Consider the following 26705-nt stretch of genomic DNA (forward strand, 5'->3'; position numbering starts at 1 on the left):
AGGGCCACTGGGGGTCAGTCAACCTGCAGATTTACTTTATGCTGATCAGAATTTAAATGGCCCTCTTGGCTGGGCATTGTGGCTCATGCTGGTAATCACAGCACTTTGGGAGGCTAAGCTGGGAGGATGGCTTGAGCCCAGGAGTTCGAGATCAGCCTGGGTAACATAGAGAGACCCTGTCTCTACTTGTAAAAGTTTAAAAATTAGCTGGGTACGATGGCACATGCCTGCAGTCCCAGCTGTTTGGGAGGCTGAGGTAGGAGGATCTCTTGAGTGTGGGAGGTCAAGACTGCAGTAAGCTATGATCATGCCACTGCACCCTAGCGTGGGCAACAGAATGAGACCCTCTCTCTATAAATAAATCAATAGCCCCCTCCCTGAGCAAACATAAAACTTTTTTGGTTTGGTGTCTCTCCCACTACAGGATAAACACAATCCCACATCACAGGTCCAGGCTTTTCCCATTAGGCTAGATGTGTTGGCATTTTGATAATATCCTGTGCTTGCTCTAACATCTAATCTTTGACTCTTACACTTGATGGCAAAATCCTCCAGCTCCCCCAGATGCTCACTGAGGTGGGGGCTGCTCCGTGAGCGCTAACTGCTTGGGGATTGTGGGCCTCGTAGCCTTCCTGTATTTTGCCCTGCTGTGAAAACGCAGGCAATATGGCTGGGTGCGGGGGCTCATGCCTGTAATCCAAGCACTTTGGGAGGCTGAGGTGGGAGGATTGCCTGATTTCAGGAGTTTGAGACCAGCCTGTGCAACATGGTGAAACCCCATCTCTACTAAAAGTACAAAAATTGTCAGGCGTGGTGGTGCGCACCTATAGTCCCATTTACTCAGCAGACTGAGGCAGCAGAATGGCATGAACCCAAGAGGCGGAGGTTGCAGTGAGCTGAGATCACGCCACTGCACTCCAGCCTGGGCAACAGAGCGAGACTCCGTCTCAAAAAAAAAAAAAAAAAAGAAAGAAAGAAAATGCAGGCAATGACCCCTCTACACTCTCAAGTGCCTGTGAGGTGGGACTTACTCTCTCTCCAAAAGGCCTTGTGGATACTCCCAAACCCACTGGACAGTTACAGCGGCGCAATGGGGGGCTCTGGGAGAATCTGTCAGATTTTCACCAATTAGACTTTCGATTAATAGGTGGGCTTGGTTTCATGTTGTCACTTTTTTTCTAACTCTTCTCGTTACCATGCTATAAACTCATTTATTTTTTGGCCTTTCTTTTTAGTTTTGTTTTACTCCCTTTTTTTCTTTTGAGACAGGGTCTCACTCTCTTGCCCAGGCTGGAATGCAGTGGTGTGATCACAGCTCACTGCAGCCTCAACCTCCTGGGCTCAGGAGGTGATCCTCCCACCTCAGTCTTCCAAGCAGCTGGGACTACAGGTGTGCACTACCACACTCAGGTAATTTTCCTTATTTTTTGTAGAGATGGGGTCTCACTATGTTGCTCAGGCTGGTCTCAAATTCCTGAGCTAAAGCAATCTGCCTGCCGTGGCCTCCTAAAGTGTTGGGATTATAGGCATAAGCCTCCATGTCTGGTCTGTTTCACTGTTTTTTATTTTTGGTGGTGGTGGTGTTTTTTGTTTGTTTTTTTTTTTTTTTGAGATGGAGTCTTTCTCTGCCACCCAGGCTGGAGTGCAGTGGCACAATCTCAGCTCACTGCAACCTCTGCCTCCTGGGTTCAAGCAATTCTCCTGCCTCTGTCTCTTGAGTAGCTGGGATTACAGGTGCCTGCCACCACGCCCGCCTAATTTTTGTATTTTAGTAGTGATGGGGTTTCACCATGTTGGCCAGGCTGGTCTCGAACTGCTGACCTCAAGTGATCCATTTGCCTCGGCCTCCCAAAATGCTAGTATTATAGGTGTGAGCTACTGCGCCTGGCTTTACTCTTCTTAAATAAAATTTTCAATTTTTTTTTTTTCTAAATCTTGCTCACCTTAGGCTTTTTCTGCCGCTGTGGCCATGTGTGTTTACACTCGTGGACTCCGCCTGTGTTCGTGTTCTGCTTCCCTCCTCCTGGGTGTGATGCTCCAGGGTGAGCTGCTCAGCTCCATCAGTAAATGAAGGTTATGAGTTCTGCTGCTTGGACCGTCTGGGTTCCAGGGACAGGCTTCAGGGACTCCAGTGTGGGTGGCTCCGGACAGGTCCTACTTATCTTCAGGCTGGGAGCTGCAGGCATAAAGCTGCCCCTATTAGGCCAGAGCAGGGAGACACAACACAGTTTGGGGCATCCTTCCTGAGCCTCCCCAACATCAGCTTGTTCCACTTCTGTGTCCTCAGACAGGCGAGTCCACGGCCAACCCCCTTGGACCTACTGAACTAGACCCTGAATGCAAGGCCTTGGAGCTACACTTTGACAGCTGCCTAGGTGGTTCTGAGAGGGCAGCAGAAAAAGACAAGCAACAGTTTCACCAAGACTGAGCTGCCTGAGGTTCTAGTTCCCACTATGGGGAATTGTTGCTGGAGCCTTTTTCTCTATTTTAGGAACGTCAACTAGAAGCTCAGTTGGGGTTAAACTCCAGAAGAGGTCCCTCCCCAGCGGCAGATCAAAGTGGTTTGTGGCACAATGCATCCCAGGTGCAAGCAATAAGAGGAGATGCTATCTGCAGAGAATTTAGAAACAGAATAAAGCTGAGTGAGAGAATAAGAGTAGTCAGCTTTTTTCTTTTGTTTTATTTTGTCTTGTTTTCTTTTCTTTTTAGATATGGAGTTTTGCTACGTTGGGCAGGTTCGTCTTGAACACCTGGCCTCAAACGATCCTCCCCCTTGGCCTCCCAAAGTGTTGGGATTACAGTCAGGCGCCATCGCGCCCAGCTGAGAGTTGGTCAGCTTTTAATCATCACCATGCCCCAGCAATTCTACCCACCCTGGTCAGGGCTAAAATCTCCCTCCCTGGGGACCGACCCCTGCCCCTCCACCCCTCCCCACACCACTGCCCCTTCCCAACCACGAGGGAGTCTGATGAACAACTCATTTTTGTTGGTTTCTTTTCAGTGTTTTATTTTTCAAAATATACAATTTTTTATTTCACAACTGTAGTTTTGTATATTTATTCCAAAATCTTTAAATAGCTCTGCAGTAAACAGTACAAATCACAAGGTTTGTCAAACTGCTTCTCTATTTAGCCTTTACACACGGCGAGTTTTTTTTTTAAGTTTCAAGTAGTAATGGTTTGTGGGTGAGAAAGGAACCAAAAACAGGAGGAAACAATGTTTTTTACATAAACTCAACATGTAGGATTAGAAAGGGCTGTCTGACCAGCTCCTTGGTCTGGGACCAGACTAAGAACATGTGTCTGGTTTATAAATAAGACCGTCCTGGGAGCAGTGAGGGTTTTGGTTATGAGGAGGAAGGGGCAGGAACCTCATCTGCGGAGGCTGGGAGGCAGGGGGAGGCGAGGCACTGAGGGGAGGCTACTTCTGGGGAGGCCCGAGTGGGGGGCCAAGCCCACCTGTGCAGGGCGGAGGCCAAGAATGGCTGGGGACGGGGTAGGGCTGCCACCAGTGGAGAAGGCTCCTCAGCCTCCCTTGGGGAGAAGGGCTGTGATTCTGGAGGCAGGAGAGGGACGGCTAAAGAAGTTGCCAGGTCCTAAAGAAAGCAGCTGGGACTCCTGCCAGCCACCCTGGGCCCAATGGCACAGGCAGCTGGCAGGGCCAGAGGGGCTGCCCCAGGGTCTGGGGTGGACTGTGGGAGGCATCATGCTGTCTCTTCTTGCGAGAGCTCTTTGTCCACCTCAGAGCCACCAACGCCTCCAGAAAGGACAGCAGGGAGGACAGGGCCCACAGGTCCCACAGACCCACTCCTGACTATGAACGCAGAGCTGTGCCGTGCAGGCAGCTCCTAGGCAGTCCATGACGCTAAGGCACAAGGGTGACACAGGTGGCCACGAGGAGTCAGTTTTCTTCATTTCCCCTTGAGGCTGCTACCTTGGCCGGGTCCGGAAGCAGTCCTGTGGGCTGAGCTCTAGGCAGGGATGCTCCAGGAAGAAGAGGGTCACCAAGGGCCACCTGGCCACCAAGTGGATGTGACCCTCCTGCTAGGGGTCAGGAGGGCGGTCCTACCTCAGGGCCCCCTCGGCACCTTCCACTAGGCTGCAGGGCTGGACAGAACCCATCCCGACTGGCCAAGTCAACCTTCTTAGTGGGGTGTGGATGGCGGGTGGGGGTCGGGAAAGGGCCAGGGCCGGGCTGAGGGCAGGACGGAGCGGGTGGGAGTTGTCACTGCGTCTTCAGGTGGGGTTTCTCTGGAATGAGGGTGTGGAAACAGTAATCCCACAATTTAGTGCTGATGCCAAATCCTAGAGAGGGAGACAAAAGGGGAGAAGATGAGGCATTGAAGGAGCAGGCGTGCACTGGCTTGGGAAGGGTGCCAGGGTAGGGATAATAAGTGGAGACAATGTCAATATCTGTCCCCTTGGCCTTCCCAACCCCCAAGGTCATCCCGGCAGAAGTCAAGGGCGGGGAACCTGTGTTTTTTATTGTCTCCAGCATGAAGCTGGAATAAACCCCAATTCCTTACCTGGCCTGCGTTTCTAGGTTACCTGGCCCCCTCCCACCCCCCACCTCCATCTTCTTCCCCTTCCTCGTCGACCAAGTTCATTCCTGCCTCAGGGCTTTGCACCAGTCACTCCTGGGATGCTAGATGCTGGTTTCTCTTCATTAGGGTCTCAGCTCTAATGGCACCTCTGCAATGACACCTGGACTATTTAATCCCTCTGCTGTCCAACTAGCCCCTAGCCACGCGTGGCTACTGAGCACTAGAAATGTGGCTAGAGCTCCAGAGAAACTGAATTTCTAACTTCATTTAATTCTGATGAATTAATATGTCAGTGTAAAAACTGATGCTTGATTCAGTTACTGGAATTTTTAAATTTTTATTTATTTGTTTGTTGTTTGTTTATTTATTTATTTGAGACGGAGTCTCACTCTGTCACCCAGGCTGGAGCGCAGTGGCTGGATCTCAGCTCACTGCAAGCTCTGCCTCCCGGGTTTACGCCATTCTCCTGCCTCAGCCTCCTGAGTAGCTGGGACTACAGGTGCCCGCCACCTCGCCCGGCTAGTTTTTTAGTATTTTTTTTAGTAGAGATGGGGTTTCACCGTGTTAGCTAGGATGGTCTCGATCTCCTGACCTCGTGATCTGCCCGTCTCGGCCTCCCAAAGTGCTGGGATTACAGGCTTGAGCCACCGCGCCCGGTCTATTTATTTATTTTTGAGATGGAATTTCACTCTTATTGCCCAGGCTGGAGTGCAGTGGCATGATCTTGGCTCACTGCAACCTCCGCCTCCTGGGTCCAAGAGATTCTCCTTCCTCAGCCTCCTGAGTAGCTGGGATTACAGGTGCGCACCACCACATCCAGCTAACTTTTTGTATTTTTAGTAGAGAGGGGGGTTTCACCATGTTGGCCAGGCTGGCCCTGAACTCCTGACCTCAGGTGATCCGCCCACCTCGGCCTCCTAAAGTGTGTTACTGGACAATTTTTAAGCATGTTTGGAGCAACTTACCTATGTGAACTACTGTTTGCAAATTTATAAAATCTAGATACGGATCTAATATTTCCAATGAAACTTTAGTATCTGAATTGATATGGATCTAGTATTTCCAGTGAAACTTTAGCATCTGAATTGAGATGTGCTGTAAGTGCAAAATACACCTTAGATTTCAAAGACATAGTATAAGAGTTGCTAATGACTTTTTTTGAAAAAGAGACTTTACAAAAAGGGTCTCGCTCTGTCACCTAGGCTGGGGTGTGGTAGCATAATCATAGCTCATTGCTGCCTCAAACTCCTGGGCTCAAATGATCCTCTTGCGTCGGCCTTCTAGGTAGCTGAGATTACAGGTGCACATCATCACACCCGGATAATTAAAAATTGTTTAGGTAGAGACAAGGTCTTGCTGTGTTTCCCAGACTGGTCTGGAACTCCTGGCTTCAAGCAATCCCCTGCCTCAGCCTCCCGTAGTGCTGGGATTATAGGCCTGAGCCCCTGTGCCCAGCCATTGATGATTTTTTAATGTTGATTACATGTTGAAATAATAATTTGCTTATATTGGGTTAAGTAAATGTTATTAAAATTCTTTTCATGTTTATTTTCATGTCTTAGTGTGCCCACTAGAAAATTTAAAATCACTTATGTGGCCCACATAATAGTTCAGTGGAAATCGCTGGACCCCTCCCACTACCTATGTGATACTCCATCACCTTATTTTCTTCTTCTTCTTCTTCTTCTTTTTTTTTTAAGACAGAGCCTTGCTCTGTCACCCAGCCTGGAGTGCAGTGGTGCAATCTTAGCTCACTGTAGCCTCTGCCTCCTGGATTCAAGCTATTCTCATCCCTCAGCCTCCCAAGTAGCTGAGATTACAGGTGGGCACCACATCCCGCTAATTTTCATATTTTTAGTGGAGACAGGTTTCACCACGTTGGCCAGGCTGGTCCCAAACTCCTGACCTCAAGTGATCCACCTGCCTCAGCCTCCCAATCCCCTTGGCTGGGATTACAGGTGTGAGCCACAGCGCCCGGCCCCTTTATTTTCTTTATGGCATTTATCTCAGTTTGAAATCTTTGCCATTTATTGATATCCTTGCCTGTCTCTGCACAGCTGTCTGCACCAGGGAAGAGGGTAGAAGGAACCCTCTGTATATGCCCAGTACACGGAACGGTGCCTCGCCGTTCCCAGGAGCTCAATGGTAGTTGGCAAATAAATCAATGAACACACACAGGGAACTGGGAAACCCAGGCCTGTCCTCACCTGACTTCTGATGTGCAAAGTGGTGCTTGACGTGGTGGGCCTTCAGGTTGTACAGGTAGGAGCCCCTGTGCGGCGAGCCAAAGTGCAGGTAGTAATGGGTCATGTCATAGAGGACATAGCCCAGGAGGCCCCCCGCAAACACAGTGCCTCCCACCGCCTCGGGCAGGATGAGCTGCAGGCACAAGTAGAAGACGCCGATCACCAGGGAGGCTGGCACAGGGGGGAAGACCAGGCGGGAGCCGTCGAAGGGTGCCTGCAGATGGAGAGGCTTGGGCGTCAGGAGGCAGCCAGGGGCCTTGGCAGCTGGCCAAGCTTGGGCCGCTCCCTGCAGAGGACAGGGACAGAGTGGCCCAGACATTCCACTGCATAGGCTTGGCACTTTTGGTGGCTCTGGGGAGGGCGGGCCAGACGTGGTGAGATTGTCTTACTCCCCATTTGTGAGCCAGGCAGGGACCTGGCAGATTGCAGGGGAACATGGGATGGGCAGGATGGGCGGGGTGTGCTGGCAGCTCAGCACCCATCTCATGCTCTAGAGGCCACTGTGACTCTGGAATTTGTCAGGTGCTAGACAGGTATCCCATCCCTAAATGCCACGCCCCTGGCTAGAGGGGCATTCTGGAGAAGGCACCTAGACTGAGGCCTGATGTTGTCTGGGTGAGCAAGGCACTGAGGGCGGCTGAGGTTAATGCAGCCTCTGCAGTGGGATGACCCTGAAGTGTCACTAGAGGTGTCCTCCCCACCCCCATGTCCAAACAGGAGGCCTTTTTTGTTCCAAGAGGGTGTTGCCACAGCGAACCAGCGAACACTGCTTTACCATGGCCCTTTAGCTTCAGAAGCCGAGGGCCTGGCATAGAGGTGAGGTCTTAGCTATGGCTTGGTCAGGATTCTGAGAAGAGAATCCTGCAGCCTCTCTGGGCTGGAGGAGAGAGAGAGAAAGAAGGTGACAGCGACAGTGAGATGCTGGCGTGGGCCTCCCTCCCTTCAGACCCAGAACAGCAGGACCAGTGGTGTGCTGGAAAACCAGCTCTCAGGAAAAGGAGGAAGGGAGAGAGGTGGGGGACGAGGGAGGGGTAAATAAAAGGAGGGAGGGAGAGCCCTGATTGGTAGCGTTTGCTAATTCCTGCGGTGTAAAAACTCCTGCCCTGGTGCTTTCAAGCGCCGAGGTGGCATCACTGGAACGGAAACAGGAAAGGATGTGCACAGGTGCTCTTGCGAGCTGGCATGGGCCAGCTCCACGTCACAGCTGGATCAGGATCCTTAGATGGATAGGTTTGGGGGTCTGAGAACACGTTCCTGATTGGAGCCCACGTGGCTACAGGCCACACGATCTCCTCGGGTCCTCGTGGTGTGGCAGCAGGGGACTGGACAGACTGGGGTGGAAATGTCTCAGAAGAGCGAGCCTGAGACAGCCCCTGGGGCCCCAGAATAGCCTAAGCAGGTCCCCAGAAGGTTCTTGTGTCACCTGTGGATGGGAAAGACAGCTGACGGGGCAGTGGATCTGAACAGGCTTCACAAACGGGGCAAGGGACGCAGCAGAGATGCAGTGAGCTCTGGAGAGCAGAGGCCAGGTGAGGCTGGAGGACACAGGCCAGGCCCGGGCTGCGCTACCTCTGAGAGTATACCTGAGGACTGGGCACCCACCCCGAATCTGGCCCCTAGGAAAGCCCCCTAGGATGCAGATCAACTCTGGGGAGGGCCGGGAGGACCACAGCCGACCACCCTGAGAACTCTCAGGTGGCCGATTAAACCCTGAATTGGCTCATCGAGATGAACCGGATTAAGTTGCTGCTGGGAAACCAAGATGAAACCCACGTTCAGTTTCAGCAACATCAGGTTGTAAACGGGTCTCCTGAAAGTATCACATCTGCCACATTTTCTGTGATGTACGCCCAGCAGAGAATAGAATGTGGAGACCAGCCGGGGAATAGCCTGGGATGGGCCAAGGGAGCACAGTGCAGGGACAGAGAGGCAGTGGGGGGGTACGGGGGAGGCAGCTTCCTTTGGGCAGACCTGTCTTCTAGGGCCAGCTTCTGGGACTGTCGTGGAGTCCTTGAAGGGCCTCAGGGGAAGGGTGATTGAGAGCACAGACTCTGGAATCCCCAGAATGGGGTACGACATCCTGGCTGTGCCAAATGTGACCTGGGGCAAGTTCCTTCGTTCCCCTAGGCCTCAGTCTCCTGCTCTGTGGAACAGGGAGAACCATAGGACTGTTTTCAGGACAAGCTCCAGGAGGACAAGGCTTTTTGTTGTTTTGTTCAATGATGTCTAGAACAGTGTCTTGCACACAGGAGGCACTCACTGGGCATTTGCTGAATGAATGAATGAATGAATGAGTTGTTTCGAGGATTAAAGGTGATGCATAAACAAGGTGCAGAGGGCCTGGGGTCCACCCTGTCCCTGCCTGGCTCAGGTTCGGATGCCCAACCCAGCTGCCCCTGTCAATCACATCAAACGTCCTGTCGCTCCCAACCCACAGCCAGACTCCCAGGAGGCTCCACAGCACGTGAAGCTGCCACCGGCTGCAGGGCCCCTTGAGCTGCACATGCTAGTTCTGGGCTGGGACCCCACCCCACTCACCTTGTGGTGCTGGCCATGCATGACGAAGTGCAGCATGATGAGGTAATAGCTGTCGCTGGGGGGCTTCATGTGGAACAGGAAGCGGTGGATGAGGTACTCTACGAGGCTCCAGAGGAATATCCCCAGCATGAAGAGCCCAGGGAACATGGACTTGGGCACTGCCAGCGCGTACTCTGCAGGGTGGCGGGGAGAGTGAGGTGAGGACGGGTGCACAGCAGCCTGGTAGCTCCGTGTCCCCACCTCACTATCCCCATCAACTTGGGAGCTGCTGCTCTCTCTTGGACAGCTACGGGGCCAGGCCATACTGCTGGGGCCCTTGGGTCAAAATGGAAAGGAGGCTGCAGGGCTCTGGTCTGGGTCTGGGGGTCCTTTACAGGAGTGATGGGCCACTGGTTGGAGGCCTGATGTCCTCTTTATAGAGGCTGTGGGAGGAGTAGTAGCTGTGGCTGTGGCTGGGCCTTTACCTGGAAGGGTGACCTTGCCCCAAGGACATTGGACACGACACTCTGAGCCACGGTGTTGTTATTATTTTGAGACAAGGTATCTGTCTCCCAGGTTGGAAGACTGGAGTGCTGGAGTGCAGTGGTGTGATTGCAGCTTATTGCAGCCTCCCCTTCCTAGGCTCAAGCGATCCTTCCACCTCAGCCTCTCAAGTAGCTGGGATCACGGGTGCATGCCACCGCACCCAGCTAATTTTTAATTTATTTTTATTTTTTATATTTTTTGTAGAGACAAGATCTTGCTATGTTGCCCAGGCTGGTCTCAAACTCCTGGACTCAAACAATTCTCTCGCCTTGGCCTCCCAAAGTGCTGAGATAACAGGAGTGAGCCACCGTGCCCGGCCTTCAGGGTGTTAATGATGGAAAGTGTGAACCACCAGGGACTGTGGGGCAGGAAGGACAAGAAAAAACAAGCACTGAGATCTCAACAGACGAGACCTGAAATCATAGCACAGGAGGAAGATGTGAAAACGCTGAAGATGATCAGCCTGGGTGGAGAGGAGAAGACTGGAGACAGGGCACCATCTTCAAGCACAAGTTTCCCCCCACCCTCTGGAGACAGCCTGCAGTCCTAGCAGCTTTCAGCTCTTTCCTCCACCTCATTCATTCTTTGACCTCATGGAGATTTCAGCTCTCGTTCCTGTTTTCTCCATATTCATCCTCATCCTTTTTTTTTTTTTTTTTGAGATAGAGTCTTGCTCTGTTGCCTAGGCTGGAGTGCAGTGGTGTGATCTGAGCTCACTGCAACTTCCATCTCCCAGGTTCAAGCGATTCTCCCGAGTAGCTGGGATTACAGGTGTGTGCCACCACACCTGGCTAATTTTTATATTTTTAGTAGAGATTGGGTTTCACCATGTTGTTCAGGCTGGTCTTGAACTCCTGACCCCAAGGGATCTGCCCACTTTAGCCTCTCAAATTGCTGGGATTACAGACGTGAGCCACTGTGCCCGGCCCATCCTTATCCTCTCAGCTCTCTTTTCTCCACAAACCATAGCTTTGGCCATATCTTCTCTCTTCTTAAATAACAGTTTTATTGAAATCTAATTCACATCCATATAATTCATCCAAATAAAATATATAAATCAGTGCTTTTTAGTATATTCACAGAGTTGTTAAACCATCACCCCAGTCAATTTTACAACATTTTTATCACTTCCCCCCAAACTCCTGTACCCATTAGCAGCCACTCTCCTTTTCTCTCAGACCCTCCCAACCCTAGGAAGCCACAGGTCTACTTTCTTTTTGTTGGATTTGCCTATTCTGGACATTTCACATCAATTGAATCATAGGCTGTATGGTCTTTTATGACTGGCTTCTCCTAATAAATATATTGAAAGTTCTCCCATGTTGTAGCATGTAGTAGAACTCGATTCTTTTTTAAGGCTGAATGATATTCAAAATGTATTTGTCCATCCATTAGTTGAGGGACACCTGAGCTGTTGGTAGCTCTTGGCAATGGTGAATAGTGCTGCTATGCACATTCGTGTAGAAGTTTCGGTGTGAACAGATGTTGTCCTTTCTCTTGGGTACAAGCCCAGGAGTGGTACTGTTGAGTTGTATCATAACTCTATGTTTAACCTTTTGAGGAACAGCCAGACTGTTTTCCAAAGCTAGCCATTCTCTCTTTTTCTTTCTTTGTGAGGCGGAGTTTCGCTTGTCACCCAGGCTGGAGTGCAATGGCACGATCTCGGCTCACTGCAACTTCCGCCTCCCAGGTTCAAGTGATTCTCCTGCCTCAGCCTCCCAGGTAGCTGGGATTATAGGCACCCACCACCATGTCCAGCTAATTTTTGTATTTTTAGTAGAGACGGGGTTTCACCATGTTGGTCAGACTGGTCTCGAACTCCTGACCTCAAGTGATCCACCCACCTCAGCCTCCCAGAATGCTGGGATTACAGGCGTGAGCCACGACACTCGGCCTAGTCATTCTCTTTTAACCCCTACTCCATCTCCCTCACCTGCACCCATGAACCCTTACCCCTGGGTCAGCACGGGAACCTTTCTCTGTACCCATACCCACGCTGCTGAGCACGGAGAGTCACACGGCTGTGGGTCTGGCACCTTTGACCTCTATAAGACCCTAGACCCAGCCTGATGGATGATCCCTGTGCATCTTCAAGTTCAGCTCCCTCCCCACTGCCCTTGGATATTCTCTACTCCCCTTTACCGCCTCTCCTTCCATCCAGCCTCCTACTTCACAGAGAAGAGAGGCCCTGGGGTTGGGGATGAACTATCGCCTCCACATACTCCCCCCAACTTCCAAGCACACCACATTCTGCCGGGTACCCTGGTGCATCCCCCTTGCTTCTCAGGGCAGAGGCGTGCACCGGCACGCGGGCGCTGGATGCTCAGAGCAACAATAACAGCAGATGTGTCCTCACTGATTCCTGTGTGCCAGGCACCCTTCAAGGGTGTTCCATGGATTACTTCCTATTTCATCTCACCACAGCCTTACAAGGGAAGCCCTGCACTGCCTGCATGAGTGAGGACGTGGAGGCCCAAAGTCCATGACTTGCCAGACTCCCCCTGTTCGGCGGTGCAAAGCCCTCAGCCGCCTCCTCCCATCCTCCCTCCCAAGGGACTGCTCTGGGCTCCTTCAGTCTCTCCTTTTCTCCTGGCCCTTCTGCTCATCTTTCTGAGCGAGGCAAGACTTTCCCATCATGGACTCAGCCGCTTCTTCATCAAGGCTCCGAAAAAGCTAGGCTAGGCTGAACATGGGGGCTCATGTCTGTAATCCCAGCACTTTGAGAGGCTGAGGTGGGAGGATCGTTGGAGCCCAGGAGTTTGAGGCCGACCTGGGCAACACAGTGAGACCCTGCCTCAACAAAAAGCAAAAAAATTAGCTGTGAGTGGTGGCTTATGCCTGTAGTCCCAGCTACTGAGGAGGCTGAGGCAGGGGGACCACTTGAGCCCAGTAGTTCAAGCCTGCAGTGAGCTGTGATTGCACCACTGCACTCCAGCCTGGATGACAGAGCAAGACCATATCTCAAAAAGAAAAAAGAATAAAAAGGTAGTTTGGACTCATGGCTCCACTTTGCCACTTCCCATCGGCTTGTCAAGTCCTTAAAAAAATCTGTCTTCTGGGCCAGGTGCAGTGGCTCATGCCTGTAATTGTAGCACTTTGGGAGGCCAACGTGGGCGGATCAGCTGAGGCCGGGAGTTCGAGACCAGCCTGACCAACATGGTGAAACCCCGTCCCTAAAAATACAAAAATTAGCTGGGCCGTGGTGGCGCGTGCCTGTAATCCCAGCTTCCTGGGAGGCTGAGGCAGGAGAATGGCTTGAACCCAGGAGGCAGAGGTTGTGGTGAGCCAAGATTGTGCCATTGCACTCCAGCATGGGCAATAAGAGTGAAACTCCATCTCAAAAAAAAAAAAAAAATCTGTCTTCTGCCCCAAACCACCAGAACTTCAAAGGCTATTCATGATGTCTTTCTTGCCAAATCTAAGGAATTTTTTTAGTCCACCTCTAACCTAGCTGTGGCATATGACATTAACACTACTCTCTTCTTCAATCTGCAACTGCCTAGGCACTTAACCTAAGGCTTAGGAATATCTAAGGGTCCTAAGTTGGATTACAGGGTGTCTGTGAACTTGCTGATATATCAAATTGTACATCTATGGGCATTTTTTCTCTGTAGTGTGTCCACAGTTTCTCAAATTCTCCAAAGATCTGGGAGCAATAAGGTCGGAATCCATAGCTCCACCTTCTGCCTGCTGCCACACTTGGCTTTTCTCCTCTTCTCTGGATCCTCCTGCTCAGGCTCCATCTTGGAAACTCTGCCTCTGTCCCCAGGGTCCAAGCCTGGACCCTCTGCCTCTCAGCTCAATCCCTTCCTCTCCCACGTTCTGACGACCGAAGCTCTACACCAACTCCACCCTGGGTGGCCACTCCCTACTGGACAGCCCCATGTGGTTGTCCATAGCCCCCACCTTGAACACCTCCCAAATGAGGCCAGCCATCTTCCTCCTTCTTCCCGCCCACCTCCTCCTGGGTTTCCTTTCTGGGGGGCTGGGGTTACTGACATCCACACATTACCAAAGGAGTCGGGTTCAAGTGAGCCCTCTCCCACTGAGTCTTAGCTGGGCTGGGCTGGTTGGTGGGAGACCCTGCTTCCAGGGAAGCCCCGATACCTCTGGGGTCCTTCAGGTCACTTCGGTGAAGTGCAGAGAGCACAGGCATTAGATTTGCAGACCTGGATTCAAATCCTGGCTCGGCACCACCCAGGTGTTACAGTTTTCTCAGGCAAACACCCTACCCATGTTGGAGGACTGTAGTTAGGATGGAGGTAACAGAATATCTGATTATATGATGAGTATGTATGTCGTATTATATAATAACATTAACATTATATTTTCTTTTTCTTTTTCTTTTTTTTTTTTTGAGACGGAATCTCACTCTGTCACCCAGGCTGGGATGCAGGGGCACGATCTTGGTTCACTGCAACCTCTGCCTCCCGGGTTCAAACGATTCTCCCGCCTCAGCCTCCTGAGTAGCTGGGACTACAGGTATGCGCCACCATGCCTGGCTAATTTTTGTATTTTTAGTAGAGACTGGGTTTCACCATGTTGGCCAGGCTTGTTTCAAACTCCTGACCTCAGGTGATCCACCCGCCTAGGTCTCCCAAAGTGCTGCGATCATAGGTGTGAGCCACCGTGCCCGGCCTTAGCTCTCTTATTGGTAAGGAAAGGACTGGACACATGGGAGCACTCTCTGGCACAGACTCAGGTCCTGGCCTCTGTCGGGCCCTGCACACCACCCCACCAGAGGCCTGCCTGCCCCTCCTCTCCGGGATGCTGCTCGCTCTAACATGCTCTCAGAAGCTGCTCTGGAGCCATCCTGAGTATGCAGCGCTGCACCCTCTCCCCTGTCCCCCCGGCTTTTGAAAGCATTTTCATGTGCGCATCTAGGAATGTCAGCCTTGAACTGGTGTCTCTGTTCAGCTTCCACTGCTTCTTGGCACCCTGACTCTTCTGTATTGATTCCAGTGTGTCCTTTGTCCAGCAGCTGCACTGGGACCCCGTCGAGTCTCTCCTTGCCTTGCTTTGTGGGCTCTTATTTTCTCTGCCTGCGGCTTGTGCCTTGCATGACAAGCTGGGGGCTGAGGGAGGCACGTGGAGACTTATCTCTCATGCCCCCATCCCTGGCATCGTAGTCACAGGCTTACTAACCCTCTACACTGGACCTTTATAAGACAGGCACATTTTAGCTCTCTGCCGAGGCCGTGTGGCTGACAGAGCCCTCAAATCATCCTCCCTGCCACACAGGAAAGTCCTCTCCTATAGGTCAAGCCTCTGCCCGCCCCCTCACCCCAGCATCACCCCTGTCTGCCCACCCGGCTGGAGCTGGTACTGAGTGGCATCTCTGGAGGAATCCGGCAGAGGGACCAGGGCCAAAGCTTCAGCGTCCCCTTCCCCCTCTGGCTGCCAGCCCTGGCGGCCCTGCCACTGTTTGTGATTGTTAGGGGAGTGTCGGGCGGACAGTGGGTGATTCAGCGAGCAGGACTTCTGAGCAACAAGCCCTGTGCTGTGCCTGAGCTATTCAGCGTGGGCAGAACAGGACAACCATGGCTCGAGAGATGCCTGCAGTAACCCTCGGTGACCAGGGGCAGCTCTGGGCTGGATCTGGGGGAACTTCCTGCAACTTGCTCAGCCCTGACTCATCCTGGCTCAGGTGGATAAATGAAGCTCCTGGTGCCGTGACCGTGGCCCCTCTCATCTCAACCATTCAGGCACTTGACTTGCGGACAGCGGGGAAAAGAGGTGCCCCTGGCAGAGTGAGGGCAGCTCAGGAAGCTCAGAGCCAGGACAGACAGACCACAGGGCAGGTGGCATGTACCTGGAGGCCCAACGTAGGCAAGGCGCTTGCAGGGCTGGCTGTCCCAGCGGCCATACCTAAACCCACAGTCATCCTGAAAGACCCAGTCTCATAGGCTCTTTAGACACTGCCCCATATTAGCACCTCTTTTCATCCTCTGCCCCCCAGCTAGAAGCTGGGGCGCACCTGGTATCCACATCCTCACCACATGACCTTCAACTACTCCCTTGATATGTCTGAGGCTCCATTTCCTCAGCTCTAAAAGGGGACAATGACAGGACCCTTCTTATGGGGCTGCTGGGAGGGGTAAATGAGGCAGTCCTGGGAGAGCACATGGCCCTGCACATGGCAAGTGTCCCATAGAGGTTAGTGGGCTGTTACTCCCAGTCTGGGGGTCCGCTGCCTGAACCTTTGCCTTGGACACACTCTAGGACACTCTCAGATCTTTCTCTTCCAAGTTCTCTGCTAATCTGTGCTTGGTTCACAGGCCAGTCTGAGTCTAGCTCTCAGCTGTGCCACCTGACAAAGTGATTTCATTTAGTTTCTTAGCAAAGAATCCCAGATCATGCATTTTTTGGTGTGACACTCAACGAGGAGCACTCTCTATCTCCCTCTTTTTTTTTTATTGCTATGCCACCTGATGATTCCATTTAGTTTTTGCTGATGTGTTGTTGGGTTTTGTATCCATTTTGGGGGTAGATGGGAGTCTGACAAAATTCTTCTTTGGAAGACTATTTCTACAGAGAGGCTTCACCAAAAAATGTCTGTGATGTGGTTTGGGGTTCTATGCTCTCAGAAACTCTGGGCCAGGGAAAGCACTGAGGTCTCCTTCCTCTAGGATCCTCAGGGCAAGTCAGGAAAGAACCTGGCATTACCTGTTGTAAATGATGTGAAGAGTCGGACGTTGCCCTGGGCAAAGGTTCGGTAGTAAGACCAGCTGAGGTACAGCACCAGGGGCACCCAGATGATGGGGACACTGTACCTGTAGGAAGGCCGTCAGGGTGAGAGAGATACACGTACAGGAGCTTGACAGGGTCCAGCTTTCTTTCTTTTTTTTTTTTTTTTTGAGATGGAGTTTTGCTCTTGTTGCCCAGGCTGGAGTGCAATGGCGTGATCTTGGCTCACTGCAACCTCTGCCTCCTGGGTTCAAGTGATTCTCCTGCCTCAGCCTCCCAAGTAGCTGAGATTACAAGAATGTGCCACTACACCCAGCTAATTTTGTATTTTTAGTAGAGATGGCGTTTCACCATGTTGTCAGGCTGGGCTTGAACTCCAGACCTCAGGTGATCCACCCACCTTGGCCTCCCAAAGTGATGGGATTACAGGCGTGAGCCACTGTGCCCGGCAGGGTCCAGCTTTCTTAGAGAAACATAACTCAACTGGAGGGGGGACAAGATGACACCAAAGCATATGCAGAATGCCTATGGAGACCTGGGGTCAAAGGGACACTGGTACAGGGAGTGGGGAAGAGAAAAGAGGAGAGAGGCTGTGAGTCCATCTGCCTCCTGTCTCTGAGATGAATTATTGGCAGAAAAGAACTGTGTCCCCAGCGCTACTGACTCTATGCAAATAGACAGACGCTGACCTCTTGTGGCAGAGGACCTAATTGCAGGCAAAATTGTTTCCATGTGCACTGGGGGCAAGAAACTCCTCATAAGAGTCTGGAATAGACCAGGGGTGGCATTCAACGTAGTTTCTGGCTACATGTTGGGTTGTGACCCACCCAGTGGACAAAACCATGCATAGGGATGAATTATTCCCATTGTGTGTTCCTCCCTCCCTGAGAGCTTTACAGCATAGACCTGGGCTCTGGGGAGGGACCCAATTGCCCCTTCCCTTTCCATATCTGATTGGCACCATCAGAAGAGAGGGGAAGCCTGCCACAGGCTCAGGGAAGAGCTCACCAGACAGTCTTAGAGAGACCCTCAATGAGGTCTGAGTGGAAGAGGCGGATGGGCCTGGTCACCGGCTGGTGAACCCACTCATCGTACTTCTCTCCCAAGTGGCCCACCTGCCACAGGAGAGGCTTTCGCCAGTCCACCAGGTCCTGCAAGAGATGAAGCCAAGTGGACATTTGATATTCACGTCTTCCCATATTCATTCTCTAATTTCCTCGTTACAGCGTCCCAATCCCCCGCTCCTACCTCAGCTCATGTGATCTGCGTGGGACCACCCACCCTCCTGCTTCAGTGATCAAGAACTGACCAAGTTGCTCATCCCAGCCCCCAGCCACAGCAATAGGATCCAGTAAAGGTTTGTGACCTAAGCTGGTGTGATGAGCCATCAGACACTCCCTCTTTCTGTTGGACGTGCTAAATCGGCAGGGCATGAGCCTGGATTTACTAGCAGAGCCTGCCTGAAGACACCACCAGAACAGAAGATAGCCAAACCAAGAGCTAGAGAGACAGAATCCCAGTGATGACATCTGAGCATCCAGATTCAGCCACATCTGAAGTTTAAAGTCTTGCTCAGGACTCTTGAGGTACAGGAGGCAACACATTTTGTATCAGGAATGAAGTGGGCTCTTTTCCCAGGCTTTCTTCTTGGTGTTGGCCTAGGTAATTAATTCATTCAATCATTTATTCAGCAATTTATTTAATATTTTATATATATATATTTATTTTTATGCTAGGTGCTGGGAATAATCAACAGGAATGAAAGAGGCCAACCTTATTTCATGTAGCTTAGTGCTTAGACTCTGAAGTCAGGCCTGAGTACAAATCCATTTGCCATTTACTGTGTGACTTTAGGAAAATCACTTAACCTCCTTGAGCCTCAGTTTCCCCAGCTATAAAATGGAAGTAATTGTTGGTTGCAATAGCTCATGCCTGTAAACTCTGCATTTTGGGAGACTGAGCCAGGATAATGGCTTGAGACCAGTAGTTCGAGACCAGCCTGGGCAATATTTTGAGACTCCATCTCTACAAAAATAAAAAAATAATAACGGTACCTGCATTAAGTGCTCAGTGAGATGTGGCATGCCAAGTAAGGATAGTTTAGTGGAGACACAAAGCAGGCTGAGATCCAGAGGCAGAATGGCTGGTACAAATGCCCGGGTCAGGGTAGGTGAGGAGGGCTTTGCAGAAGACCCGGGGTTTGGGGTGGAGTTCACCAACATGGAGGATTTGACAAGGGGGAGAGAGGAAGGGATAGCGGGGAGTGTGGGCACAGATGTAAAGTTGAATATGGTTGTGGCCTTTCTGGCACCTTAACAGTGCTCTGTGGGCAGCAGGAGGAAAGCTGCTGAAGGCTCAGAGGATGGAACACCCTGTACCACACCAGGAGTTGCTTATTCTCCAGGCCTGTTGTCTCCAAGGCAAGGATGTACACGTACCCCATTGGTACTCACAGGTTAATCCGCAGAGGCAGGGAGAAAATATTAACGACCCTATTTCTATTTCTATTATTTCTATTTATTTGTGTTTGTAATATATTTATCTCTTTTTTCTTTTTCTTTTTTTTCCTTTTTTTTTTTTTTTTTTTTTTTGAGACAGAGTCTTGCTCTGTCGCCAGGCTGGAGTGCAGTGGCATAATCTCAGCTCACTACAACCTCCGCCTCCCGCGTTCAAGTGATTCTCCTGCCTCAGCCTCCCGAGCAGCTGGGACTACAGGCATGTGCCACCACGCCTAGCTGAGTTTTGTATTTTTAGTAGAGACGGGGTTTCATCATGTTGGCCAGGATGGTCTCGATCTTATTTTTTGAGACGGAGTCTTACTCTGTCGCCAGGCTGGAGTGCAGTGGCGCGATCTCAGCTCACTGCAACCTCTGCCTCCCGGGTTCAAGTGATTCCCCTGCCTCAGCCTCCCCAGTAGCTAGGATTACAGGCACATGCCACCTTACCCAGCTAATTTTTTATATTTTAGAAGAGACAGGGTCTCACCATGTTGGCCAAGATAGTCTCGATCTCCTGACCCTCGTGATCCGACCGCCTTGGTCTCCCAAAGTGCTGGGATTACAGACGTGAGCCACCATGCCCGGCCTCTTTTTTGTTTTATTAAGAGGTGGGTCTTGCTATGTTGCTCAGGCTGGACTTGAACTCCTGGGTTCAAGCGATCCTCCTGCCTCAGCCTCTTGGGTAGCTTAGATTGTGTGTCACTACGCAGGCTTTATCTCACCTTAACACGGCATTTCAATGTTTTCTAACACACAGAATATGAGAGTACATTAACACAAACAAATACTTTAGAAATAATTTAAATGGACACATAATGAAGAGTGTGTGCAGAAAGTTTTACTCATAGGGATGCAAGCTCAGAAAAGTTTGCAGGTTTCAGCTCCAGGCAAGGGGAAGCCCTTGGGGATTTCTGACAAGCCAGTGCTAGGTTAATCTGGACCAATCCAGTAAAGAACAATGAACCTGGAGTGAGGGGAACACCATGAAAGCCTGGCTGTGCCTTTGGCCAGTTGTGAGATCCTGGACATGCATCTTTTCCTCTCGGGGCCCCTCAGTGCGCTCATCTGTGATGCTGGTGGGCCCTAATCCGCCACCCACAATCGGACTGAGGATGAGGGTGCCGCGGTGGATGCCCAGCCAATCTTCAGCACGGAGAGTCAGGCAGTCACTGCAGGTGGGAAGTGGGGGAACCATAGGCAGGGAGAGGAAGGGAGAGGAGCAAGGGCTGCACATGGAAGAGCTTGCAGGCCTGGATGAAACAGCCATCAGTGATTCCAGAAACCCGCCTTCCCCTGACCCTGGCTGCAATCTCATCCTTGTACAGGCCTCTTCACCAAAGCCTGCAGCCCCAGGGGGTCTTCCAGGAACCGGCCCTCATGTGCCCCCAGCTCCTCTGGAGGTGGAGCTAGTCTTGCCATCACAGCCTGGGAGCAGGGGTGTGGGGGTCCCGGGAGCAAGGAGGCAAGGCCACTGGGTTTCTCTCTGTGCCTGTCACCAGGATGAAAGGCCCAAAGAAAGCTGTGGCTTCTGCCATGTGAACTTGGCAGGTCCCAGGTACTGGCTGCCTTCCTGTGGCAGGGGTGGGGGTTGGGAGGTTCACCTCCTGCTTCTCAGGCTAGAAGACAATCCAAGTCAGCCTGGAGCCATCCCGCCCTGGCACTAACTAAATCAAGCAATCATTTAAACTGCACCTAGTCGCTGCTCCCTTCCTGACCCTAGTCTCCTTGACCTTAGCCCTTGAGTCTAGCAGCAAGTGGGGTGACTGGAAGTGTGCTGTCTCCTTCCCTCCAGTCCTCTGCCCTAGGTCTCTAAACACACACACACACACCCTGCACCACCACAACCGCTACCACCACTACCAGGAAAAAGAACTGGAGGAACCAGCTGGTGGCCTGTGTTTATACCTTATCTCGCGGCAGTCTGCGGAGCCCCACCTTAGAAGAAGTTGGGCCAGGGTCACGGCGAGAATGCGAGGCTTTGTCCCAGCTGCAGTCGCGCTCAGAGCTAGTCCCCACGGAGCCCTGCTTATGTGTCAAGCATGGTTCTAAACACCTGACACAGGTTCAGTCACTTGATCCTCGCCATACCCCTAACTAGGTGAGTATTCTAACTATTGTCATTTTGCAGATGGGGAAACCGAGGCTGAGTCATCTGCCCAAGGTTGCCCACTTATGTCTGCTTGATGAGTTGGCCCCTTTACCACTGGGAAAGAACCATCTTGGTCCCTGGAAATACTCCTTGTCCTGAAGTCTGCTTGGGTAGTAATAGAATCACGTTGGTTTCCTGAAGCTTGGTGTGCGCAGGATCCATGGTTTCCCATACTTTTCCTTTCAACCTGTGTATGCCTTTACATTTAAGGTGCATCTCTTGCAGACAGAATATAGTTGGATCTCCTTCTTTAATCTAGTCAGACAATCTCTGCCATTTTTTTTTTTTTTTTTTGAGAAAGAGTTTCACTATTTTTGCCTAGGCCAAGATGGCAATGTTGCCATCTCGGCTCACTGCAACTTCTGCCTCCCGGGTTTAAGCAATTCTCCCTGCCTCAGCCTCCTGAGTAGCTGGGATTACAGGTGCCTGCCACCACGTCCGGCTATTTATTTTTTCTTTTCTTTTTTTGGTATTTTTAGTAGAGATGGGATTTCACCGTGTTGGCCAGGATAGTCTTGAACTCCTGACCTCAGGTGATCCTACCTGCCTCGGCCTCCCAAAGCGCTGGGATTACAGGCGTGAGCCACCACACCTGGCCATCTCTGCCTTTTAATTGAAGCACTAACTCTATTTAAATTTAATGTTGGCGTAGCTCTACTCTGGTTTTCTTTTCTCATTCTTTCCTTCTTTTTTTTTTTTTTTTTGAGACAGTGCTTGCTCTGTCACCCAGGCTGGAGTGCAGTGGCACGATCTGGGCTCACTACAGCCTTGACCTCTGGAGATCAAATATTCCTCCCGCCTCAGCCTTCCGAGTAGCTAGGATTACAGGTGGGCACCACCACACCTGGCTGCTATTTTCTCTTTGTCTCCTCTGTTCTTCCTTTGTCTTGTTTGAATGAAATATTTTACAATATGCCATACTATCTCCTCTATTGACCTTTCAGCTATGCTTTTGGTATTTTCCTTGCAGTTGTTGCTCTAAAGATAATAATATACATCTGTAACTTACGACTATCTCTCTCAAATGAATCCCCTGGTCCTTTCCTTTTCTGAGACAGGGACTTGCTCTGTTGCCCAAGTGAGAGTGTGGTGGCATGGCTATGGCTCATTGCAGCATCAACTTCCTAAGCTCAAGCGATCCTTCCACCTCAGCTTCCCGAGTAGCTGGGACTACACGCTCACACCACTATGCCCAGCTAATTTTTTTTTTTAGAGACGGAGTATCACTATGTTGAGTAGGCTAGTCTCGAACTCCTGGGCTCAAGGGCTCAATTGATCCTCCTGCCTCAGCCTCCCAAAGTGCTGGGCTTATAAGCATGAGCCACTGTGCCTGGCCAGCGCCCCTGGTTTTTCTATGTCCCACTTTTGCATGCTACACATGACAGAGCCTGCTATCCTGTGATTCACATGTGCACTTCACACAGACTGAGCCATCTTGAACTATGATCTTTTCCAGCTATAGGACAGGGATATGGCCAGGGGGTCCCTCTCTCAGCCTAGCAATGGTTTGGGCAAATTTTAATTTATTGATCCATTTTGTCTTTATTTTGTGAAGCAAGTAGAAAATGGCATATGATTCTTTTTCTTTTTTTTTTCTTTTTCCTTTTTTTTTTTTGAGATCGAGTCTCACTCTGTCACCCAGGCTGGAGTGCAGTGGCATGATCTCGGCTCACCGCAACCTCTGCTTCCCTGGTTGAAGTGATTCTCCTGCCTCAGCCTCCTGAGTAGCTGGGACTACAGGTGTGTACCACCACATCTGGATAATTTTTTTTGTATTTTTAGTAGAGATGGGGTTTCACCATGTTGGCCAGTTTGGTCTTGAACTCCTGGCTTCAGGTGATCTTGCCTCGGCCTCCCAAAGTGCTGGGATTACAGGTGTGAGCCACTGTGCCCAGCCGAAAATGGCATGGGATTCATATGTTGAATTCAGTTGAACCACAAGAAGAAATGTCTAGATAAGCTATAAGCAGGGACTTCAGCCTAGATCTCACACCTGGATGTACAGGAAACAGAACAAAAGCACAGAGCTGGTGTGGAAACCAGAGCTAGACCGTGGAAGATGTGTTTACAGGTGTGGTGGGAACAGCCCCGGCACAGGGGTCTGTCATTTGATTGACTTGATTTCAGTTACTCCCTGGGTAGACACAAGTACTGCCACCTGCACACATGGTGGACTTGTGCTCGAGAGTCAGCCCCAAGCTGCCTCTTGCCTGTCTGGGGCCATGGAGGGCCTCACACTCGAGCTCTGTATCTAGTCTATCCTGTGTCTCCACAAGGAAGCCCTCCTGGGTGCCCAGGGAAGGTGCCCACTTCACTCTGGGGCTGAAGGACCACCCTGGAGGAATCCCAGGAAGGCCTCGCTCTCCCTTCTGTGAACACTCCTCTCGGTCATCAAAGGTCAAAACCTGTAGTTCTACGACTGGGGCCTCAGTCCCGCTATTGCAGGCGAAGCCCCATGAACCTTCCAGAGAAGCACAGAAATTCAGGCCCACTAACCCCCAACCCAATTTATAGATGAGGATATTGAGGCCTGAAAGGTCAAGTGACTCTTGAGATAGGATTGGTTGGGCCTGAAGTGGAAGCCTGCCTCCCCCTCCCCCAGCTTGTAGCAGCCTCCATACAGTTTCCCAAGAGCTGGGACTGGCACCCTGTGCACTTGACCTTGATTTAGGCGGTACATGCACTGATAGGGTGTCCTTTCTTAATCATCTTCCAGTCCTGAGCACTGAAGGGGAAAGGCTCAGCTGCGTGCTGAGAGGTTCGAGGCCTCTCACTTGCTGGTCGTTATCAACATGGCAGCTGGCGGGACCTGGTTTTGAGAAGGGAGGACAACAGAAGATGACGGCTTGGGATCCAATGAGATGGGAAGCGACGCAAGACACATTTCACTTCCTGCTGTGCCTGACCAATGGCCTTGGCTCATCGTCGTGGAGGTGGGCAGTGCTGCTGACACTGAGCAACTATCCCGCCTCTCGTCTGCCCCAGCTCACCACATTCGCCGCCTTGGGGAGAAGCAGATTCTGGGCACACCATTCCCCAGGAAAGCGTCCTATGCCACCTGGCCCTGTGCTGCCCGGGAGGAGGGGTCCTGGGGAGGGGGATCCCGGAGGAAAGCAGGGAAGGACCCTCCTACCTGGGCACCACGCCCTTCCGCCCACCCTCTTCTACCTGACCGAAGACCCCTCCTACTCCTACTACATCAGTGGGTCTCTTCCTTCCAGCTCGTTCCCAGTCCTGGCCCTACTTAGTCCTTTCTTCCCAAGGCTTGGGGGACAGAGGGAAGGCATGGGCACAGGTTTACAGGCTATGTTCGTGGCTGGGGTGGGGAGAAGGGGAGATCAGGCCACTGATGACGCCTCCACTTCCCAGGCATCTGGGGGCTCCCATGGCTCCCCCTACAGTAACAAGTCCCCTTTTACAGCAGTGGAACCGGACGCTAGAGAGGCGTGCCCAGCACTCAGGGCCGCCCAGAGGAAGCTGCCCTGCATGGGCAACAGCACAGTTATGCCCGAAACTGCTCTGGAATGAGCAGCTCATTGGGGTGGAGGGATTTTTTGGTGATTCAAAGACCCGACCAATGGGCCGGGCCCAGGAAGTGATGCAAGGAGGAGTGGATTTGGCCAAAGCACCTTGTGCCAACTGCGTGGGGTCCATGCCCCACCCCCCAGCCGGCTCTGTTCCCGCCTTAGAGAGAAGGGGACGGCCTCTCCCAGGCTATGCCAGGAATGCAGCCCGCAGCAGCATGGGTAGGGGGAAAGGGCAGCCTGCTGCCCAGAGGGTGGGCGGAAGGGCGATGGGCCCGGGTAGGAGGAGGCCTTCCCCGTTTTCCTCCTCTCCCTCCCCAGGACCCCTCCTCCCGGGCAGCACAGGGCCAGGTGGCATAGGACGCTTTCTTGGGGAATGGTGTGCCCAGAATCTGCTTCTCCCCAAGGTGGCAAAGGTGGTGAGCGGGAGTAGGCGGCGGGGGGGGGCGGGGTAGCTGCTCAGGGTCAGCAGCACTACCCACTCCACAGCGACGAGCTAAGGCAATTGTTTGAAGAAATGTCCACCCAAACTCAGGGCACATCGCTGGAGGGCAGCTTTCCGAGCAGAGAGGTGGAGGACGTGCTTCCAGGCAGCCGGGGCTGCGGGAGGGGAGTGGGGGCCTGTTTTCTGCAGCCTGGTCGCCGGTCAGCCGGGGCTCAGGCCTCACATCCCCTATCCTTCGTGAGCCTTAATTCTGGGAGTTGGGGCCAATGATGACCTCCTTTGACAGATGAGAAGACAGGGTCAGATGTTCGGCTGCACGTGCTGTGGCAGGGCCTGGACTCGAGTGCCCCGCTCACAGCCCAGGCTCAGCCAGGAGGCCTCCTGGCAGCCAGATCGGGACCCCACGGCTGTGACTTCCTCGGTACAGAGGCTGTGAGGAAGCCCAGCAGCGGTCAGTGGGGGCAGCAAGGTGGGGCTCTTGGTGGCGTTGCTGGAGTGACTGCAGGCCCGTCCTGTGTGGTCTAACTGGGACAAGCTCGAGTCCACAGAGGTGGACTTGAGGTTCTGGATCACCTGCCTCCTCCCCCTGAGCCCTGTGACCCTCCCGTCACCCAGGGGATGTGAGGACAGGGAGGTGGCCTCAAGCTCATCCCACGAGGAATCAGGCAGTGGAGAGTGGATAGGGAGCAAAAATGCCAGAGCCACAGGCAGAAAGGAAAGACAGCTTGAGCGCTGGCAGAAAGCAGGCATGACCCTGCCCTTAGGGCTGAAGATGAGTGAAGGGGGCCTGGCCAGGGGCCCCACCCCAAAACCAGGTAGGGTGGTCTTCCCTTGCATCACACTTTCTGATATCTCTTAGTACATTCCACCAGATCCTCCAGATAATCCCACTCAATAGTAAGATGCAGGGTTGCAATCCCAGCACCTTGGGAGGCCAAGGTGGGAGGATCACTGAGTCTGCGAGTTTGAGACCAGCCTGGGCAACATAGCGAGACCCTATCTCTACAAGAAAATTTAAGAAAATTAGCCAGGCATGGTGGTATGCACCTGTAGTCCCAGCTACTTAGGAAGCTGAGGTGGGAGGATGGCTTGAGCCTGGGAGGTTGAGGCTGCAGTAAGCTACAATCTTGCCACTGTACTCCAGCCTGGGTGACAGAGTAAGACCCTGTCTCTAAAAAAATTTACAAGATAGAGGGAATAGCTTTCTCCATCATACTGGAACACCACGTGGCATCTCTTGCCGCCCAGCCTGCCCTGTCTATGCCCTCCTAGGGTGTCCTCTAAGACCACAGAAGCAGAAGGCAGTGCCCAGCCCACCTGCCTGCTTTCTGCCTTGGGGTATTTTTTGAGCACCACTGAGGGGGGCCCTCTCTCCGTGCCTCCTTGCCCAGAGCTCCTGGCCCCTCTTCAGAGGAGGGGCCAGGAGCTCGGGGCAAGGAGGCACGGAGAGAGGAGACTCAGGGACCCTAAGCCCTGTAATGATAGTCTTGGGTGTTGTCATCCCTTTTGAATGTTGGGCCCTCCAGACCCCTACTCTGGCAGGGAGGGAT

The 26705-nt window shown here is 52.0% G+C and overlaps 1 protein-coding gene across 2 annotated transcripts in view; it reads right to left on the reverse strand.

Moving 5' to 3' along the window:
* Nucleotides 1-2980: 2980 nt before the first annotated feature.
* FA2H (fatty acid 2-hydroxylase) overlaps nucleotides 2981-26705 on the reverse strand; it is a 64004-nt gene continuing 40279 nt past the window's right edge. The window contains exons 3-7 of one of the 2 annotated variants that reach the window (XM_033219015.1): nucleotides 17548-17690; nucleotides 16519-16625; nucleotides 9328-9500; nucleotides 6751-6922; nucleotides 2981-4304 (exon numbers count right to left, since the gene is read on the reverse strand). In XM_033219015.1, coding sequence (XP_033074906.1) covers nucleotides 4225-4304; nucleotides 6751-6922; nucleotides 9328-9500; nucleotides 16519-16625; nucleotides 17548-17690 — 675 coding nt within the window. In that variant the 3' untranslated portion in view covers nucleotides 2981-4224. Of the gene's footprint in view, nucleotides 4305-6750; nucleotides 7004-9327; nucleotides 9501-16518; nucleotides 16626-17547; nucleotides 17691-26705 lie in introns of both variants that reach the window. The other variant, XM_033219014.1, reaches the window with a different exon arrangement.

This window comes from Trachypithecus francoisi, unplaced genomic scaffold, assembly GCF_009764315.1.
Source record: "Trachypithecus francoisi isolate TF-2019V2 unplaced genomic scaffold, Tfra_2.0 Lachesis_group10, whole genome shotgun sequence".
Taxonomy (NCBI): domain Eukaryota; kingdom Metazoa; phylum Chordata; class Mammalia; order Primates; family Cercopithecidae; genus Trachypithecus; species Trachypithecus francoisi.